The sequence below is a fragment of the Solanum pennellii genome, chromosome 9, assembly GCF_001406875.1.
Source record: "Solanum pennellii chromosome 9, SPENNV200".
Taxonomy (NCBI): Eukaryota; Viridiplantae; Streptophyta; class Magnoliopsida; order Solanales; family Solanaceae; genus Solanum; species Solanum pennellii.
This window is the reverse complement of record NC_028645.1, coordinates 1,432,541-1,454,715: the sequence shown is the minus strand read 5'-3', so window position 1 is coordinate 1,454,715 and position 22,175 is coordinate 1,432,541. Positions and strand designations below refer to the sequence as shown.

The 22,175-nt window shown below is 31.3% G+C and overlaps 1 protein-coding gene across 2 annotated transcripts; it reads right to left on the bottom strand.

Annotated features, from left to right (window-relative positions):
• Window positions 1-2,089: 2,089 nt before the first annotated feature.
• Window positions 2,090-10,249, bottom strand: LOC107031027 (ethylene-insensitive protein 2). 2 transcript variants are annotated; one of them, XM_015232218.2, is made up of 8 exons: window positions 10,022-10,249; window positions 8,437-9,141; window positions 8,111-8,197; window positions 7,909-8,019; window positions 7,573-7,785; window positions 6,041-6,226; window positions 3,248-5,950; window positions 2,090-2,774 (listed from the first exon to the last, which is right to left on the bottom strand). In XM_015232218.2, the coding sequence occupies exons 2-8, from the start codon at window positions 8,686-8,688 to the stop codon at window positions 2,376-2,378; spliced, it is 3,951 nt and encodes a 1,316-aa protein (XP_015087704.1). In that variant the 5' UTR covers window positions 8,689-9,141; window positions 10,022-10,249; the 3' UTR covers window positions 2,090-2,375. The 2 variants fall into 2 exon arrangements, with proteins under 2 accessions (XP_015087704.1, XP_015087705.1); XM_015232219.2 differs by having other exon boundaries at window positions 2,115-2,774; window positions 9,975-10,249.
• Between the last annotated feature and the right edge of the window lie 11,926 nt (window positions 10,250-22,175).

Sequence of the window (22,175 nt, the reverse complement as noted above, 5' to 3'; positions counted from 1 at the left end):
GGTTTCTTCCTTGTCATGTCATGACTATCGCGTTCGATACGAAATTTATTGACTCGATTAATTTAATTTCGATATTATCAAAAAAGTACTTTAATAAATACAAATTCAAGAAAGAAGTGATAATATAATATTGTGTTAACTTGAGTTCTATAATTAAAACCCAAACATAACAAATTTACTATATGATCTAAATAGTTAAATTTAATTAAATTCGTATTCAGACTTCTAGCTTCATCGACGAATACAATATTTTAGAGTGAAATTTATCAGCAACAACCCCTTGATCTTCCACACATGTAACAAACAATAGCTACAATCAATACCAATATAATCAAAGGCAATGAAATCACTATTACATACATCTTCTATATATTTCTCTTAGCCCCTCCTGCATTGACACAAAAATAAATTTTATCAATAAATCAATTTAATTAGATTCTTAATTTATTCGCTATGTTTTAATTTAAGTGATTTTTCATTTTAACGAGAGTTAATTTAACTAACTGTTAAATCGTATCAGTCACCTTCATTATTAACGATTTTTACTATTGATTGTCACTATAGTTAATCATATCGACTATCAATTATTATTAATTTTTATTATGTTACCATAAATATTGATCGTTATAAATAATCACCTCTATTATTGATTATGACTATTCAAACATCACCTTTGGTCCACCTATGCACAATCATACACAATAATCACTCACCAAACATTATTAAGTGCTATCACAATTTATTTTTAAATATATTTTATCAAATATTTACTAATCATACAAATTCAAACAATCTTAATTATTTAGCGTTAAGTAAAAAAGAGAATCGAACGTAAAAAAAAAAGATGGAAACACAAAAGTTCATGAACCTTAACAATAGAAATGGATTAATTGCTCATCTAATACTCAAATTAGATCAATAATCGATATTTAAATTTCATTGTATAAAATGTAGTTAAATATTTCTTTTTATTCTTCTATTTTAGTTGAATTATACATGCTAAAGTATATAAAATTAGATAGAAATACGTACCTTTATCTAACAAAACTTGTAATTGATCTTTGTTGTCAATAAAACAAAGCTAAAACTCACATAAATAGAATGGGAAAGAGAAGAAGTTTAGCAAATGTTGTAGAAACTTTGTAAGAAAGAAAAGATAAGTGGAGAGTGATATAATGCAATAGAAAGAAGAAAGAAGAAAAGAATGAAAAAGACACCAACTTTAATTCTACGTGTGTGATGATAGACCACAATTCCTTTCGAATTATCGATTCGATTAATTAAATTTCAATAAAAACTTTTAACGAAGAGTCAAAGGTGAAATATCAACCATTAAATCATACTCTATTGTGTTATTTATGAAATTTGAAATATAAGAGGGAATGAAGTACTACTATTTTTTCAAAATAGATTATTTATATATGTTTACCAAAAAACTTTAATAAATTAAATTTTTATTGAACCTATAATGGTGACAATAATTTCAACTAAAGCGATAAGGATAAGAGTTCTTTATTGGAATATGGTTGTCCTCTTCTAGCCATTCACATTCATCCTGTTTGATCTTTATACTCCTTTTATTGCAATTAGGTCACAAATCTAAAAAAAAAAAGCAAAAAAAATTAATCACACAAAATTATTTACATATTTTGAGAACACAAAGTTTCAACAATCTCATATTATGTCACAAAAAATAGAATGGAGAGAAGTATTATTCTCCTCTAGCGACCATTAATGAGTTGTGATGGAATCACTAAAAATCTTTAGTTAAACAAAATGTGACGAGCTCAAACCCTAAGTAAGAAAAACACCTATTACGTAGCACTTTCCCCTCTTGCGCGATGAAGTGCAAACTACAATACAACACATACCCCGTGTAGTCCCACATAATGAGTTTGAGATGTTTAACTTATGCTTACCTCAGAACTAGAGGACCAGGTGGTTTCTTACGCCTAACTCAGAGCTAGAGGACGAGGTGGTTTCTAATAGACTCTCGGATCAAGGGAAGTAATAATATACAACAACCTTTTGATATTAAAAGTAATTCAGAGATAGAGGTTGTTTCCATTGGTTCAAGATGGCACTATGGAAACAAAAAGCAAGAAAACTGCATATCTTGTAATAACATCTTTTCCCGCCTTTTAGCCCGTTTCATTTCACCATTGCAGTTTTACAGTAACCTCGTTACAACATTTTATCCTATGTATACAGATTGAGGTACAAGGGATGGGGGTGAATAAGCTGCAAAGGTTCAAAATACACATGAGGTACAAGGGAGGTATAGTTGGGGAGGGGGGGGATAATTCACAGAAACTAAGAACAAGTCTAACAATGGTGATCTCACCAGTCATTTGCTATGAACTGAGAAAAGAGCGTTACAAGACGAAAGGGGGTGATGAGGCAGACAGCGTTACTTTGCGTGGTCCAGCAACTCCAGCCACCTCCTGGTTTCCTATCGGCTTATTGGATAATCGACGTTTATAGCGCTTGAGGACGGATGCCAGGTTCTCTTTTCCTTTAGGAAAGGCTACATCCCCTGCTGCAGTGCCCGTTCGTCCCTTTCGACAGGAAATTGCTGTCTCCACGTCTTTGATCATCTCTAAGAGCATTGCTGCAGTCGTGCATTTTCCTCTACCCTGTTTTGCTTGTGGCGGCAAGTTTCCATTTGAAATTGGAGGGGGGCTTGCCTTTTGCTGGCGGCCAGCCGGAATTTGAAGACAAAAACAATGGCTCGTCGGAGAACGAGGCTTCGAAAATGCCAGATCTACTATGCCCTGAAGTTGGTAAATGATTCATCAGATGAATAATAAATCTTACACTACGGTTGACACATTGCCATTTCTTGAGCGTCAAAACCAACTCAATTATAACTCTTTCCCGCTGTTCCGACAAAGGAAAATTTCAAACAAATGACCCCTAGCCTACGGTTTTGTGGCGTCTTTGATGCTTTTAGCACTTGTTTAGCCACCTTAAAATGGAAGGACCAGGATAGCCACTACAATATCTTTTTTGGCACGGTACAAGGTCCAACAATGAATCTAACACAAATGCGGTTATTTAAACCATAAATGATGTGATATAAGCTTTAAAGAGGGTTTTCATGAAGGATTGTGGGATAACACCAAAAAGCATGCTTCATTTCTCCAATGCTCAAAAACAGCTTTTCGTTAAAAAATTATTGAAAGAAACATAGAACTTCAAGAATTCTGTGAATGAAAAAAAAGATACATAGGATATGAGGCTTTACCTGAAGACGGTTGAGAACATAGGTATATTTGCCCCACAACTCTGGCCTACTTTCCATAAGTGAAAGCTCAAGAATTCTGTGAATGCACCACACACCGAAGCTTACAATCAGATCTACTTTCCAAACACAACCTTCTCCACAGTGGGGAACTGACATCACCAAGAACTTGGTGTAATCCATCTCTTCAGGTTTTGGGGCAGAACCGGGTTTCCTGTTGGAAGAGAAGTGTGATTCACCAATGTTGGTCAATCTGCTTATCTCCCTAGTTTCAGCTTCATAGAGAAATTTCTCTCTTGCAGCAATCCGACCTATAAGATCCTCATCAGCCCCATCATCTTGCCTAAATAACCACTCAGATCCTTCCAGTTTCAAAAGTTTCACAATACAACTTCTGAAAGACTGAAGCAGCTTAGCTTCCAAGTCAACCGTAGATGTACTCTCTTGAGCAGATGAACTCTGCACAGTTCCATGATCGCCGCTACCAACATCTGGCTTACCAGCTACACCAAATTGCTCAAAAGGCTGTCTAGACCACAGGGATCCAGTCCCTGAATTGGAGCTGTACTGCAAGGAGAATGCATCTCTGCAGACTTTAGGAGAATGTTCATACCTCTGAGGACCACCTGCCCTAAGTGAACCACTCATATAGGCTTGTTCATATGTAGATCGACCACCAGATTGTCCGAATCCCATGGAATTGTACCATTGAGCTCTCGCATCTGACACTAAAGAATCTTGGCGAGGAACATAGCGCCCTGAGATATCAGGCAAGCTGTAGTACTTCTTAGAGTTGGCTGAACCAGCCACGCTTTCAGCAGTTTCAGTAGAGCTATGGTCGACAGAAGTAGTGTTAGTTGGCTGCATCGAATTATTTCGGCCTACAGGGACATTTCCAAAACCAGGTGGTGCTCGACTACTGACTCCACTCTGAGGTTTTTGCCCAGAAGCACGAGCCAATGGTTCTGCATAGTTTGACGTCAGTGATGATACAGAACGAGGAGATGGTGACTCCAGTTGCCCATTTAAATAATCAGATCCTCTTTCTTTCGCAAGTTGATTAAGGTAAGCAGTAATCTGATATCCATGCACAGTGGCAGGCTGCTGATCATAGCCAGCAGAAGTCGCTGGAATCCGCATACTAGAATAGCGCCTCTCCCCTGAGTCAAGCATGTTGCTGTTGGAACTTTGCACATATGCACCTACTAATTTCATATGGTTAGACCACATAGAAGATGTCGAAGATGGCTCCTTTGGGACTCTATAAGCAGAGTCCACAATGCTTGACGCAAATTGCTGCTTGGGAGAGTACACATGCGAGTTGATCAGAGGCTCTGGCATCCTTGCACTCCCCGATGGAATATACGCACTGCTTTCAACTTTTAATGATGCAGGGGCAGGTTTTGGATTCATCTTTGAATCCAGACCAAGTATTATATCCAGTTTCTTGGACTTCGCTTCTGCTGTTGCCATGCCATGGTAATCAAAAAGCTGCCCCCAAAACTCATTTAGAGCTTCTGTTAACTGCCTCCTAGCTGCACGACCAAGACCTGCTAATCTTGATAGACTTCCCGTACCACTCCCCGTGTCCTCTAGTTTTCCACTTAGACTTTTGTATGACCCCGGACCATCAGAAATAAAAGATTGAGCGTTCTCAGATACTCCTTTGATTGCCTCTTCAGGCTCCTCCCACGAATCTCCATCATCCCTATCATTTGCCATGTCCCCTTCAATTCTGAGAGTCTTCTCTGCGACATCCACAGATTCAGTACTGAAGACACTGGTATCCACAGATACAACACCAGAAACCTCATTACAAACACTTTTCACACTGGGACTTGCTCCTGCTGATACAGATACCTCAGGATGAACGACAGCAGGAGCTGAAAATGTTGTTTCAGATTTGCTCTCATCAATAGTAGCCAAATGATGGACCTTTTCAAAATCCAAGAGTGATTCTGGCAAGAGTTGATCAGGATCTTTAGTTGATAAATCTGGATGGCTTACCAAGGATTTCTCCACATGAAATGCACCTTCTTGCTTTTGGGAGGATCCTTCTAATAGACCAAACATAGCATTACCCGCACCAAGTTGATTACACTCCGAATATGGCTCAGGCACATGCGTTTGCAGAAATGCCTGAGCATTGAACCTGGAACTTGCAGATTTCAGTGGAGTAACTGCTAACCACAGCATCAGACAAAGAGATAAAGAGGCTGCGATGAGGAGAAAAACATATGGAGTAGACACACTACTCCCAATATTCCACTTCAAATTATTAACCCAATCACTATTTCCAAATATCATCTCTATGACAAATATAATCTTTAGGCCAAGTAAGCCAACAAATGTGCCAAGAGATAAGAACTCCATTAACTGAGAAATTTTGTGGATACCCATAATTGATCTGGAAGAAGCAACTCTGAACAGGGGTATGACAGAAGATGGAAGGACAAGAGCCACCACAACCTGTGTCAGTATAAGTAACTGATATAGGCCTTCAGCTCCTGAACTCCATACACAATAAAGGGCTGGGACAATGGAAATAACTCTGATCGTCACATGATGAAGCCAGCCTGGGATGTCCATTCCAAATAAGTCATGCACAACTGCTTGTCTACCAAGATCCCAAGTTAGTGGTGTAACTTGATTGGAAATAAATGTAACCAGCATTATGGTGAATGGTGCAACTGAGCTTCTGAAAACCTGTATCAATAATAAACGAAAAGTATTAATATCTCTGGTTCACAAAGGCCCTAGCTTAGACGGAACCATCTTTTGCTGTTTGAATCTAACCTGATCGAGCAATGACAATGTGTCCTGAAATGTCAGCAACAAAAGGCCAGTACTGTAAGACACATTCGCTGCTGAATTCATCGCGGCATAGTTGACCAGGAAAATGCCACTGAATATGAAAACAATGGCAAAAAAATGGTCCTGACACAGAGCTCCCCTGGAAAGCTCTGTTGATTCCTTACCTTGCTGCAGAAAAGAATTTATATAGAGGTAAAGACGAGATAGTCTAGTATTGATCACACCAACACAAGTAGCAAGGAGTCAAAAAATCAAAATGCTGTGGATTAAAAGTTATTTCTAGGCTGTGATAATTACTGAGACTAATGGAAACCATACACATAATATGAAACATGGAAATTTCTAAAAATCTGTCATTTCAATATCCAAAAACAAATGCTTCAGAAACATGGAAATACTTGGGCTGCACAAAAAAACCACATCCACTGATAATGTCAAAGACGCATCATTTTTTTCACAAAGGGATGTTGACACATCATTGATGATTTGAGCATGTCTGAACATATTTCACACTTCTAGACTGTTGGAATCATGCCTATGTACCCTTGCCCTGTGAATATTGGCTCACGGCTCTGGGATACACATATATATTATATAATACAGATAGACTCGGTGCAGATGAAAAGGCAAAGGCAACACAAGGTCATTTTCGACATGCTCTTTAACCTTCTCACTTCCCCCACGCCCCACCCCCTTAAAAGGGGAAAAAGGGAGAAAACACTCTTTTTGATGTAGCTTGGTTTCCTTTTCCCTGAAGAAATAAACTCATCCACCATAAAAATTATGATCCCTAGCATGAAAATCTTAACAACAATAGAGGCTTCAAATTCACGGATTGCTTCAACAGATTTTATCTCTTTTAAGAGTCAACCTAAGCAACTGACCTGATCATGGTCAAGCCAACTTAAGTCCCAAGGATGAGCAGTAAGTTCAGGAATCATAACTGACAACCAAAAGACAGAAGCAAATACAGAATTCATGGGATCAACATCATGCAAAACAAGTCATACATGCCCATATTGTTTATTAAGGGGCTAGTGTCTGCTAGTTTGTTGTGTGAAAGATTTATCAGGACAACCTTTTTTTTGATGAAGTTGTTTTATTACTGGCATCTAGAAGATGCAAAGAGTAAATAAGTAGATAAGCTAGCCCCATTACATGGTACAAGTTAAGACTTGGGAGCCAGCCACAACCAATAAATCTAGAGAGGACCTCACATGACTATGGATGGTCTAGACTTAAAAGAGCTACAGAATCTAAGAAAGCAGTACAACTATTCACACATGACTGGTTGGAACAACAAAAAAGACTGAACATACATTTAGCCTTGAGTTATCAGGGACCAATCTAGCATACCAATAATTATCTTAACAATCAGTGCAGTGACAGACTGTTTTATAAGTTACAGACGTGCCTCTGTTCTGCATGCACAGATCAATATTTATGCATGCACATGCACAAACACACACACACACATAAAGAGAGAGGGGGGGGGAGGGAGAGAGAGAGGATACCTGTACAATAGAAGAATGGAGGTAAAAATTGTGAGGCATAATACTTGCTCCAAGAAGACTCATCAATGCAAATGCACTCTCTCCACTAAACTTATTCAGCACACCACCAATGGAGAATGGAGTTTCAGGTTGAGTTATGACCACTCCAAAAACATAAGAGAGCAGTACAGAGCTTGCCCAGCCAATACATAAGAATTTTGCACTGCCATTGTCCTAGACATAGTATTTTGAAATCATTATTATTTATGAGAGACTAGGACCATACGAAAAGAATCTGAGATAATTCAAGATGCCAATAACAGAAAGTCCACAAGGATAGTTAGTAGCAAGACTTACAAAGAGAGAAGCAAGCAGTGGAAACAAAATGGCACCGGTTGCAGTCAGGAAAACACAGCTAAACAGGTCAACTCCAAACACAACATTAAGCCCATGGGCAGTGCCCAAAACCTATCAGAATCAAGTGGTCGTAAGTTGATGAGCTATAAAACGTCATAATCTCGGAAGCCAGAGTGCACACAAAATGAAATAGTGAAACTACCATTGTGAGGTCCAAAGCAATCATCGAAACCTCAGCTTGAATTCCTAGGAATATGCATGTAACTTTGTCATATTCTTCACTGCAAATCTTTGACACCATCAAGGACAACAAAGTTATTATACATCATCAGTTAAACAAAATACAAGATGTGCAACAAGCTGGCCCAAACACCAGGTTAGCAAAAAAAGAAAAAAAACTGTCCTTGCTATAGGTATTCTAAATGAAACATACAAGAGCAGGAGAATCAACATCCATGTTCGATTTACTAAGATTCATCACTACTTAGACACACAATCAAAAGTTAAATTCCAATGAAAGAACACTACCTGCGCAAGATCTCGGTCTGTAACCAAGGCTATACAAGCAGACAGATACTGGCACAGAATGGCAGCAAAATTGAACAAGAGTGCTAGCATGACCAAATCAAACCCAAATCGGGCTCCTCCATCAACCATTGCAGCCCATTTCCCAGGATCAACATAGCCAACTGCAATCAACAGCATTGGCACAGAAGCAGAAAGTACTCGCTGAAGCATGCTGGGCTGCCTATATTCTCTAGTCAGAGTTTCAGACTCCATTATTTGATTTAAATGGTTAGCAAGCCCAGAGATCGCAGTAAACTAGCACTACAGCATCACTTAGCAACCCATTTGACATGAACAAGCTCACAATCCAACCAGTGAAGTTCCAAGTTCCGACCACACAGCTTTTCTATGTAGCAGCTGCAGCTCCAACTGTAGACTGTAGCTCAATGTAGCACGGTTAGAACAGGATACCAAAACCCCTCGTTATCTCTGGAGAATTTTGAGCAAGTTTGCACCCAAAAGCAATGGACATGAAGAACTTGACAAAAGCAATTTATTAAGAGTCTTTTCAAGCTGCTAAAATCAACCAACTCCGAACAATAACTTTGAGAAGTGCGCCTTATAAAGATGGAAGTCTTTTCGAGTTGCTAAATCCACCAACTCCAACCAAATACACCGCATTAACACCTTTGCATCCGTCAATAATCCGATTGCCGATTCTGATTTCTGAATTGAGTTAAATACCAAAACTTCAGTCAAATATTCAAATTATAGTTACAGAAAAAACTAGGTAACCATGACTATCAAACACTTAAAACAGCTGGAGAAAGCATTATATCCAAACTAAAACTATATACATGTTAATTCCAGTTAAAAGACAAAAATGCTGAAGTTAATAAACTACCCAACAGAAAAAAATTGGATCTTTCACGACCTAACATACATCACAGTGTCCTGTAGCGCGAGAAACATGGAACACAAAAATTTGGCAAACCTTCACTGAGATCACAATTCACAAACCAATCCAGCATTATTCATATATTTCAAAATTAGTCAACTTGCCCAAAAAAAAATAATTAAAACACTCAGTAAACTCCATGTTACAGCCTGGCATCTAAAACTAAACATGATTGCTTTAACAAAAATCTCCTGCATTTTGAAACAACAAAAAAAAACTTCAACTTGACTTCAAAAGCAATACCACTTTTCAAAAAGAAAAGAAGAGAACTGCAAATGAAACACCATCTCCTCCTCAACCATCCAGATCTTTATTACACAAAACAACAAAACCCCAGCAAATTTATATAAGAAAAGATCAAATCTTTTTCCAATCCAAAAACCAAAACCCCATAAATAACACTTCTCCAACCTTTTTAACACAACCCAATACAACAAATCAAAACAATCAGCAAAAAAACTCAATACCCACTTCATCGGATCTGATACAAACATATCCTATAAAGACCAAATTTTTATTTCAAGATTCCAAAACATATAATCCTTATACCTATATCTAAACATACCCATAACAGTAGAATAAAAAAAATGATAAAATTTACCCAAGTGGGTGTGTAGACCATTAGGGTTTTCCATTTCTTTTTTATACCTTCTTCAAATAGTTTTCCTTCCTTTTCTGGATGGGTTTTCTTCAGTCTTCTTCTCTATAAATTTCAGTGCTCAGAGTTCAGATCAGAAGCTTTTAAGGAAGCACTAATATCTATATATACTACTAAGAGATAAAGAGAGGAACCTGTACATAATACATATCCTAGAGAGATGGAGAGTTATGGTGTGTGAGCTGTGACTACTGTAGAGAGAGAAACTATATATATATACATATATATTACTGTATTTATATATATATTATGGGGAAAAGGGGGTCATGTAAGGGGGTGGGTAGGGTCTTAAAGCTATCTTGGAGAGAGAGAGAAAAAGTTGAGAGGTTTCACTTCACTAATGTGAGTCCAAAAGCTATGAAGGAGAAAAGTGAACTAAAAAGATAGTTTTTTAATCGGTTTTTTTCTCCATTATATTCAGCATAGATACATACGTAAATAAAATACAGTATATTAAGGTGTTTGAGAGAATCATGTCGAAGAAATTCGATAAAAGTTGTTTTATTACTATATTTTTCATTTGTATCTTTTCGTTGAATTTTACCTGCCAAGTTCAGAATTTCGCGCGCTAGTTAGTTGGGTTTTTTGTTTTATTGTCGTATCTCTCGTTTTATTACTATATTTCTCGTTTGTATCTTTTTCGTTCAGTTTTACCTGCCAAGTTCAGAATTCCGCGCGCTATTTAATTGGGTTTTTTGTTTTATTATCGTATCTCTCGTTTTATTACTATATTTCTTGTTTGTATCTTTTTCGTTCAGTTTTAACTGCCAAGTTTAAAATTTCGCGTGTTAGTTAGTTGAGTTTTTTTGTTTTATTGTCGTATCTCTCGTTTTAACCTTTCTCATTTATTTTTATGTGTTAAGTTTAAGATTTTGTGTATTCATAATAATTAAAATAAATATTTATTATAACATCCATATTAATTGATATTTATTTTTAGGTTTTGAAAAATACTTTTTTAGAGAGCAAATTATTAATGTTAATTGTAAAATATTAAAAGTACATATTATTTTATAATCAAGCAACTATGGTAAAATTTCACTAAATTAATATAGATAGGATCATGAATTATTATTATTTTGTAGATGTATTATTTAATTGATAATTAATATTTATTAATTTAAAGAGTGTTTAGTGCTTTGAGATTCAACTTGTGATGTTGAAATAATAAATGTTTTCAAGATATATTGTCGTAACAAATTTTATCACAAAATATTAAAAGGCTATGAAGTGGGATAAATAAATTCACTAAAGATCAATTTAATTCATGTTGAAGTTCATCTTTATCTTTATTTTTGGATATAAAATTAAAGATAAAGATGAATTTCAACCAAAATTAAATTTTAACAAAAAAACAAAACACTGTAAAATCAAATTTCACTAATTGTCTTAGATATATTTGTACGGTTAAAGAGATATTAATTTATAATATTAATGGGACCATATATTTATATAAGGATCTCCTAAAAATATATTATCTTATTATCTCATGGCAGTCATAGCTTGAACCTTCCTTCTTGCAGTCAGCTATATAACTCAGGCAGCAAAGGTTCGAGCAGGATGGCGGTTAGTCTTCCTCGTCTCTTTCGGGTGGGCGGCGGGAATAGCGTAAAATTTTTTTCTTAGATCCAAGTCGGGATCGGATGAAAATATTATCTTAGAGATTGTTAATTTAACGAATATTATTTGGTGAGGTTTAGTATTGATTAATACAACATATTATATTATATGAAATATACGATGATGGTATCAAAGAGTAACTCAATAATATTTTAATTAAAGGATTGTTTCTTCCTCCTTGATAATATCAAAGTATGATACACTTAGGTGGTATTAATAAGTAATTGAACAATGTTTTCATTGAGGTTCGCTTAAGTCCTTTGATGAGGTTACTTAATCATCCATGATACCATTACGGTACATCTACATAATGTCGTGGTATCATTAATGTATGTTTCAATTCTTTAATATTTTAATTTAAAAATTATAAAAATATATTTTCTAATGACATAGAGTTTAATACATAAGATTGTGACTTTAATAAATCTCTCTTTAACTATTTCTTATTTATTTCTTAAAAAAAGAGTCCAATACCTTATGATACCGATAGGGTGTCGATATAAATATATCGATAAAGGATTACACTCAATCATATATGTTACATATATCGTATCAATATATCAATGGAGTATCACAAATAATATATTCTCTACTAATTTAAAGTTTAATAAATAAGATTATAACTTTAATAGCTATCTTTTAATTGCTTCTTATTTCTTTCTTAAAAAAAGAGTTCAATCATATAACATACAAGTAGGGTATCAATATACCGTAGGAGTATCACAAAGAATTAAGCTCAGTCCTATATGATACTGATATGGTATCAATATACCGATAGAGTATTAGAAGGAATGTATTTTCTTCTAATTTGAAGTTCAATAAATAACATCGTGACTTTAATAATTTTTTCGTAATTGTTTCTTATTTATTTCATAAAAAAAGAGCTCAGTCGTATATAATACTGACATGTATCAATACACGATGAAGTATCACAAAGGATTAAGCTCAATATTATATAATATCGACATGGTATCACTATACCGATGAAGTACCACATATGATTGATTCATAGTAGTGATGTAGACATCATGCCTGAAATAAAAATAAATAAAAAATAAAAATAAAATAAGCAGTTAAATAGTTTGGATCATGAATTCAGAAAAAGAAATAAACAAGTAAATAATTTAGGTCATGAGTTTATAAAGATATATAATTTGGATTAAGTCTAATTTAAATAAATCATTTCACGATTAAATCTATTTTCGTAATTTTTCCTTCGAATAAAGTCTTCTAGTTCGTGGTTTAAGTTAGGATTTGATCTGTCTGTGGGCCAAAAATAGTAAAATTTAAAAAATATAAAAAAATAAATAAATGAAGACAGAATATTCTATTAGGAGTAATATGAAAGTTTTATAGAATTATATCAAAAAAGGAAAATATTTTATTGTGAGATAACAACTAAGTTAGATTATATTCCTAGTTATCCAATTATTTTATTACAATTCAAATTCAAATGATATTTGTTAATAATAAGTGAGCATTTAACAATAATGTCAAAATTCTTATTCAATTTTGGAAAAGTTTTATACGTGATAAAATAATTTTTCTATAAAATTATACTCAAGATATTTTCGTAGAATGATAAAAAATTTCAGTTGAAGCCAGACAATATACTTTTTACTTAAAATTTAAATTTAAACTAAAAATACATAGTTTATATCAATAACATCGTTGAATCAATAAAAAGACCTCATATACAATTTAGATATATTGAAGGTCTTAAACGACCACATTAACACTAAAAATTCCTATACAATGAGAATTATTATTAGTGAAAGTTATGAATAATTAGTACTATAAAAGTAGATAATTAATATTATTTTATTTGAGAATTTGTGAATTGATTAGCAACCATATTATATAGTCTTGTAAGTTTTATGTTGGTATATTTTATATTAAAATTAAAAATAATAGAATATTAGAAGTAATGAAAGATGACCAACAAAGTTTGCTTATAATGGATAGAATAATATTAAAAAAAAATCATCAAATTTAGCTAAAGGACTATGTTATAATTTGTTTTCTGAAAAAAAAAATTGCTTGTTTATTTTTATAGATATAACTTATCTACATTAATAATTATCTCTCTCATTCTTATTTAGATTTTCTTATTACGTATCCCTTCTTTATATTTATAACGAATGAATTTTATTTATTTATTTCTCTCCACATGTCGGTTATCTAATTTTAATTCAGTTATTTTCAAATTTGGAATAAATAATATTACTCTTGAATAGTCTCATAAATACAAAATATTTTTTATATCGATTATTATTAATTTTTATTTATTAGACGAAGAAAAGTCAGAAATACCTCTTAATTATTGAATTGGTATAACACTATTTTTCATTAATTTTCCGGTATTTAAATACCCTCGACATTAACCTGGCTTAAAGAAACCTTCTATATAAACATTTACTCATATTTGTCTTTATTTTTAACAACTCTCCTTAAAGTAAAATTATTTATATATTTATTTATTTATTACCTAATCTGATTGGTTCAAATTTTAAATCTTCTAAAATCAATAATAAAAATTACATACTATTCATGTTTTGACCCGATACGCTTGAAAATAATATTTTTAAAAAAATATTATTTTCATGATATCTTCCTATTAGCCTATTTTAGATCAATTCCAAATTTATCATAATCCAATTCATAACTGACAATTTAACTAAATTTTCATTCTCACGATCGTCAATCTAAACTTATTATTTTTTATTAATATCAAATTTTCTATCAATTAATCAATTGTCTTGTTTTTATTCTTAATTACGATATCAAAGATTCAAATTTGAAATAAACTCGCTTATTCACGTTCTTTTAATTTGTATTTTTTATATGGTGGGCGGGGATAGAAAAAAGTTATTTTTATTCTATTTTGAATTTTGGTTATGCTCAAAAGAAAAATCATAGTATACATACATAGTTACTTAATTAAATTGTCTAAATGACCTAGTTATTATAAGTGAATATTGTCGTTATTTTTCTCCCATGTTTAAGTTGTCATTACTTGAAAATAATTAAAATTTAAAATGATCGACAAAATCTAAGAAGAAAAAAATAAAAGAGAATCTTTTTTATTTAATTTTAGTTTATTAATGCATCCAAAATCGTCCAATCATACAGTTCATATATTGTGTAATGTCAAATTTTTTTTGATGGAGAAGGGCCTAAAATTCTCTTTAACTATGGAATTTAGTATAAATTTACCTCTATCCACCTTATGAGAATAAGTCGTTAGATATAAGGTATTTTTGAATCAAAAGGTTAATATCTGGGTATCGCGCGGCATAAAGGTGAACAAAGAGTAGTTTTGTACCAAATCAAATAGTTAAGAGGCATATAATGACCCAAAATGGGTGTGATATCACTTGTCTTTTTCCCCAAGACAAGTCAACCCCAAACCAATGAAACGAAAGAAATGCGGAAAGTAAACAAGAGCAAAATCAAAAGCGGAAAACTTATTCATTCTATGATAACCTCAAAATCTGATTATTACGTGTACTTGCTTTTGCGAGCCGGCTTTGCTAAAGTGAAAACGCAAAAGTAAAGGCCCTTCGCAAACGTGAGGACTGCAGAACCAGAAACATCACTCAACACAAAAATCATCTAAAAGACCTCGTGATTTGTTTGGAATCTCGAACAAACAAATCAAACATGCACTTTGACTTTACTTGGCGTTCCAGACTTAATGAACCCATCGAAATACGAATCTGAGGTCTCCTCGAACGACATCTGTGAAAGTCACAAGAAATGAACATAACGTCTAAAAGGTCAAAACAAGCTCAAGACCTTTGTTAAATCAATCAAGACCTCACTCAGGCCTAAAATCATCCCCCGAATCTAGTAGAACTCTTGGAATTTTGATCCGAGCATGTGAACCCCGAATATTGACCAAATTCAACCAAAGGCTAAAATTTCACTAATTTCCAAACTTAGGACCTCAAATCTTCAAAAATACTCGGAATCTGAAATCGATAACTCTCGCAGGCCAAATTCCACATTGTGGAATTGATGAAATAGATGAAATTTCATTTCGACACTCAAAACTCTAAAAGACGTCGAAACCACTTTATAATAACTTTAGTCTTTCAAACTCAAAACTTGCAAAAATTTATAACTTTTTACTCAAAGTTCGAACCCAATTTCCACGACTCAAGCAGAAATAACCTAGAATCAATATCGAGAGGAATAAATAGTAATTTTATAAAAATAACCAGAAATAACCAACCGAGTCATTACATTTTAGGCTCTTCGCTGAATATTGAATTCTATGAGTATGATAAGGAGTGGAATGTATAATTGATCTACATGATAACTTTTTGTCGTAAATAATACATATAGTTTTGGTGACAGAAATGGAGAAAAATCTTATTTCGTTTTGGATATCAAATGTTTGTATTCGATGAATGAAATTATTTTATTTATTTTTCTCCAGGGAGTGTAAGTACTCTTTAATTTTTAGTTAGAGATTTTGAATTTGAGCTCCTTTGGATACGGAGTCCTTTTTGTTCGAAAGCATATTTACTTTAAATGTGCTCTAAATTTAATCATACTCTAATATAAATATTGTTTGTCAATATCGTCAATACGTAAGAGAATTTAATTCGGTAATGGTAAAACATATGTATAAATTTGAAAAAATATTCCAAAAAGACAAAAATATTTTCACTTCCTTCCTTTTCTCCTGCATTTTTTTTTGACTTTTTTTTGTTGCGTAAAGAGTTTGATAATAAAAAAAATAAAAAAATAAAATTAATGGTATTGATCTTTTTTCGTATATTTTTTTAAAAAAAGTTTCAACCCCCAACCAAAACAAATTCTCTGCCACTACAATACATGTACTTTTTAAAGAATATTTATCAAACTTTAAACTTTTTTTTTTTTCTAAAACTCAATACTTTTGTGAGTAATAAAAACTCATATATAAAATTGTGTTGAAAAGGTTTTCTATAATCCTTTTATTTTTCGTTTTTCTTTTTCAAGTTATGACAGATGAAAAAGTTTGATCCAACAAGTTATATGACCAAAAAAGTAAAATATTATAGTAGTGAAAAATAAAAGTTTAGTTTTAATTATCATAGTATTTGTCCAATAAGGAATTAAATTAATATAATTCGTTACACTTTACCATGTAGTTTCCTTATTTTAATACCAACATATAAAATCTATAGTGTTTGATCGGTGGTATAAGAAAAAAGAGATAATGATTAAAAATACTTTTGAATTATTATTATTTTTTAAAATTTTCAACTTAAATTATCATCGATTATTAATTAAAATATGATTTACAATTAATGAATCAATTATCGTGTAGATAATTATACGGATAAATTTGTATCACACTCCTTTTAATAATTATATTCAAATATTTGATGTAGTCCGCTTTGAGGTGTATTTTGATACATAATCATGATATATATATATATATATATAAAGAGAGAGAGAGACTTTAAATGATACATATTATGTTAAATATGCCTCGTATGATTTTATGTGAGACATGACGTGAAATAATAATAATATATGTATTAATTATGTGAATATTACGCTATTTGAAGGGTGACCTTGATGTAACTGGTAATGTTATGGAAAAATTACATAAATTAATACATTAAAAAAAATAATTACTGATTTTAGCGATATTTTTTGTTTATTACAATTTATAGCAATGCTTTGTTAAATCTATAATATGTATTAAAAGTGAATTATGTATGCAATATATATGAATTATAATTATTTTTTGAAATATATCATGTTTGTTTGGTAAAAAATTGTCACATTATATTATAAATAAATTTTACATTTTAATCCCTCCCTAATTAACTGATATGTGGACGAAAACAACCCTTTAGAATTTGATGTATAAAAATCTTTATAGTTCTTTATTATACTTTACCACAAAGTCTCCAATTTGTGAAAAAAGAGAGCAAAAACAAAAAAATTGCGCACGAATTTATGTTGGTGTTTGATACTTATTTTAAAATCCGACTTATTAAAATTTACATTGAAAAGCTTCGTTTAACAAATAATTTCCAATTATTAAAAAGAATTTCATTCTTAGAACACGAATCGATAATCTATCATTAAAATATGAAATGTACATACCATTACGTCATATATAGCCTTTGGTTCATCCTCAATATCTTTTTCGTACGATATAACATTATTAAACTTTAAACTCTCTTTTCACAAATTTGATTTGTTTTTTATAATTATTTATTGTCTTGGTGACTCTTAAACGTTGACTTATATTAGATATTTTTGAACAAAGTCAACTTGTTTATTTTGTTATTTATTTGAATAAAACTAAAAAGAAAAAAAATTTCAAATATTTGATATTTTAACAATCATTGACCCTATCAAAGGGTGGAGTAGGAAGAACATTTCCAAATGCATGGGGAAATGTTAACTAATTAAAATTAAAATGAAATAATAAATTCATAAAAAAAAAAGGGAAAAAAATTAATTAAGGTTATTATTTTATCCCCCTTTTTTAAATCTATTAGGCACATGCCACAATTGGCTTTTCATTACATCCAAACAGCAATTGAATATAATATAATGTATTATTAACATTATTAAGCCACAAAATAGTATATAAATTATAACACCCAAATTAAGGACTAGTTAAGTGTACCAGCAAAATGAATAAGATCATAACCTATGTTCATTGAATCTTTTAGGGAACAAATCCTATACAAAACTCAGAAAAATCTGATTCTATAACTTAAAGATGTTTCCTTGAAAATACACAAAATTAAGTAGTATAAAAATATTGATCGTTATGATAGTCGATAAATTAAAATTAGAGATTAGATCTTAAAAATAGGATCAATCATCTTTAATAGCTAGAAAGTGTTTATCAGTTAAATCGCGATTTTGTTGCATCAGTTCAAAATAGTCTATATCAATGAAATATACAAAACTAAGTAGTATAATAATATTGATTGTTGTGGTGGTCAATAAATTAAAATTAGAGATCAGATCTTGAAGGACATGCAAAGGATAATCGAGCTAATAAGTATTTATCAGTTAAATCTCAACTTTCTTGCATCAGTTCAAAATATTCTAAGCCAAACGTTCAATGAAAATCAATATACAGTTACGTACTCTTAATCTACCCATTATCAATATCGTTAATAAGGGAAGTGTTGATCAAATATTTTGATGAGATTAAAACTACACTTCGAATCGAGTTAGATGAGAATAGGATCCTCATAATTATCAACAACACATATTTTCTAAAATGAGACTTTTCGATACAAATTTGAAATAGTCGAGTCGTCCATCCCTTTTGGGCAGTTAACAATACCGTTAATTAATTTGACCAAATATGATAGCTCCAAGAATCTAGTTTTATGTTTGTTTTTATAATTAATTTTTTTACAAAAAAATAAAGAAATTACATTATACTGGGTTGAGATTTTTGGGGTTTCGAGCAAATTTTCTCTAGTGAATATTGAATAGTTTTGTTTCATTTTAAGATTGGTTGATTCATCGTTCATTGCATGTAAACCTATAAAATATATTTAAATATATTCAAACTGGTCCCTGTGTTTAATTTATTAATTAAGCTAATAATATTCAATATACATGTTTTGATTAATTTTATAATTAATGTAGAAATGTTGTGACTTAGGGGACACTCATTATTTGTAATTGTTAAATGTACAATGAATTTTCCTTTCCTCTTTATTGTACTTCATTTAATCTAATAAAGTTCATGAAAATATATATATATATATTTTTAATAAATTTTAATCAATATAACCATTGTATTATTTGTGTATAAATTAATTTATATACTTATTTTATGAAATTTAATCAACATTTTATTGTATTTGGGTTGGGATATTTAAGGTGTTGGGGTGGGTGGGTTACACATGTTAATATAATTTGTATTATTTTAATTAATAAGATCTTAACTAGTCGTTGTTAAAAGAAGATTTTAATTAACTTATAATGATTATAATAAAAACTAGAATTATGCCTCAATTGCAAATAATTTAGGGGCTAAACTAAATGAGCTATATAAGGACATTTAAGATTAATATTATAATATGTAACAAATAGATGTTGACTTAATTATTTAGGTATCTTCATTTAATTTTTGTGCTTATCCAACGTAACATATAGCCTATAGGTGATAATATTAACATTAATTAGGTGTTTATAATGGAAAGGGACATTTGTTCTAATCCTATTATCAAATTGATCAATTTTTTAATAATATTTTCACAGTACACTCACTGCATAGAAATTATAATTATTTACTTGTCGAATATTTTTTAATTTGATTTCAATGGAAAAGGATGTGTTTTTCTTCCTATTATATCCTTAATTTATTAACATTGAGTTACACTATGTTTGGATCATTGTTATCCATTGTATTGTATTGTATAGTTACTATATCTACATTGTTTGTTTTGATTGTTATTTGAAATGTATTGTACTGTATTGTTAAATTTTGTTGTTACGTAACAATGAAAACCCCTATTTTATGGAACAACCAATTTGGTGTGTTCCATTGTTACTTAATTCCTTTTTTCAATTATATGTTTATATAATATTTCAAAATACTATTTTACCCTGTACCTTAATTATTTAAATCTAGTCAAACCTTCTACCCTAGGATAATTAAGGATATTTTTGTAAATTTATAAATTACAATACAGTACGATACAATCATACCAAACAACTATAAAGTTATTAAACAACAACAAACAATACAGTCTAGCCAAACATTGTATCTATCACACAATACAGTACAATAGAGTGCAATACAATACAATACATTATGAAACAATGGGTAACAGTGATCCAAACAAAGTGTTAATGTCTTTCATAAATACAGTGATAAATATGTTTAACACTTTATCAATTAATAGGGGTAAAAGGATAAACTCACTATACCAATTATTATTTTCTTAATAGGTATGTCAAACTATTTGACTAGTAAAATGAGACCGAGGGACTAGAAACTACCAAAATATAATGGAATCGTTACTATATGTACGTACACTATAATTATTTTTATCTTGTGGAGTGGAGAATATTTCTGATAAACTTTATACTCAAAATTTTATTTTTTAAGATAAAGTGGTTTGAAAGAGATGCAATGGTAAAAACAATGAATAAAAAAGAGTCGACGACACAAATAATTAAAGATAATCAAAGTAAATGAAATTGTAATAGTAATAGAATCTTATCCATATTTGACAATGTTGGTTAACGCCAATATTCTGCCTATGATAAAGTCCACTAGAGGATGGAGTGCCGTAGTAGCGGAGTCATGGTCGAACATAGTGTTTGTTTTGATGGCTTAGTAAAGAAATTAAATCGTGCTTTTACTATCAGCTATAACTTTTTTTTTTATCATAATAAGTGATATTAGAGTTGAAGTCATAACTCCGATTACAAAAAAATAACATGTTGCATGAGGTTGATAATGAAAGATAAATTGTCGATTAATGTCAACATCCTTACCTATGAAAAAATCCACGAGGAAGTTCGGAAGATACGTTGTTTTAGGGTGGAAGATGAAGTGGGCCGTTGGTTAGGTTGGATTAGTGAGAGTTAGCCCAATAGCAAAATAAGCAACAATGAACCCAATTGTAACAACTTAGCCCAGATAGCTCTGCAAATTATTGAGGCCCAAGAGTGAACTTTGATGACAAGCCCACTAATTTATGCCCAAGATTGAACTATCTTGTATACATCAATAGTGTATACATTCGATATGAAGTTATGATTGTAAAACAACGTTTGAATATGCGATTTGGGATTTCAAATCATGATTTTATTTTTTTTAAAATGTAAAATTTGATTTTAAATTTCGTAAGAAAAAGACCATCATTTTAAAATTTTTGCAAGAAAGACTTGTGCTCGGTGTAAAGAGGTAGTTCGTACTCATGTGAAAAGAATATATCGAAGAATCACTAGCTACTACTATTGTTAACTAGTTCATCATTATAAAATTATTATATCTGGAAGTTTAATTTGTTGTCCCTATGTTTATTTACAAAATGAACATGGAGATATACGATTAATCAAATTAAAAAAAGTCAGTTTAATTTTAGATAAATACTATTACGTTATTTTTAACAATTCCTCAAAAATTGCTAAAATTTTAGTACTTTGAAAAGACAATTTTAGTTGAGAGATTGTAAAATAAGTTTCTCTACCACTCCTTTGATTTTTTCGCTATTATATTTTAAATATAAATATTTAAAATTTATATTAATAACAATTTCAAAAATAATAATTATGTAGTCCCAATATCCCTCGAAAACTTTTTCAGTCAAATGGTTTATTGTTTTTGACGTATTTCATAAGTCAATAGATAAGAAATTTCATATAAAATATTTTTATTAATTAGGATATTACAAAAAAGAAAGGGATATTTTATTAGTTTCAATCGGACATCCAATAACTGTATTGAAGCTCGACTAATTTAAATTTGTATCATGTAAAATTTATTCTGACAACACTCCCTATTAAAATACTTTCAACAAC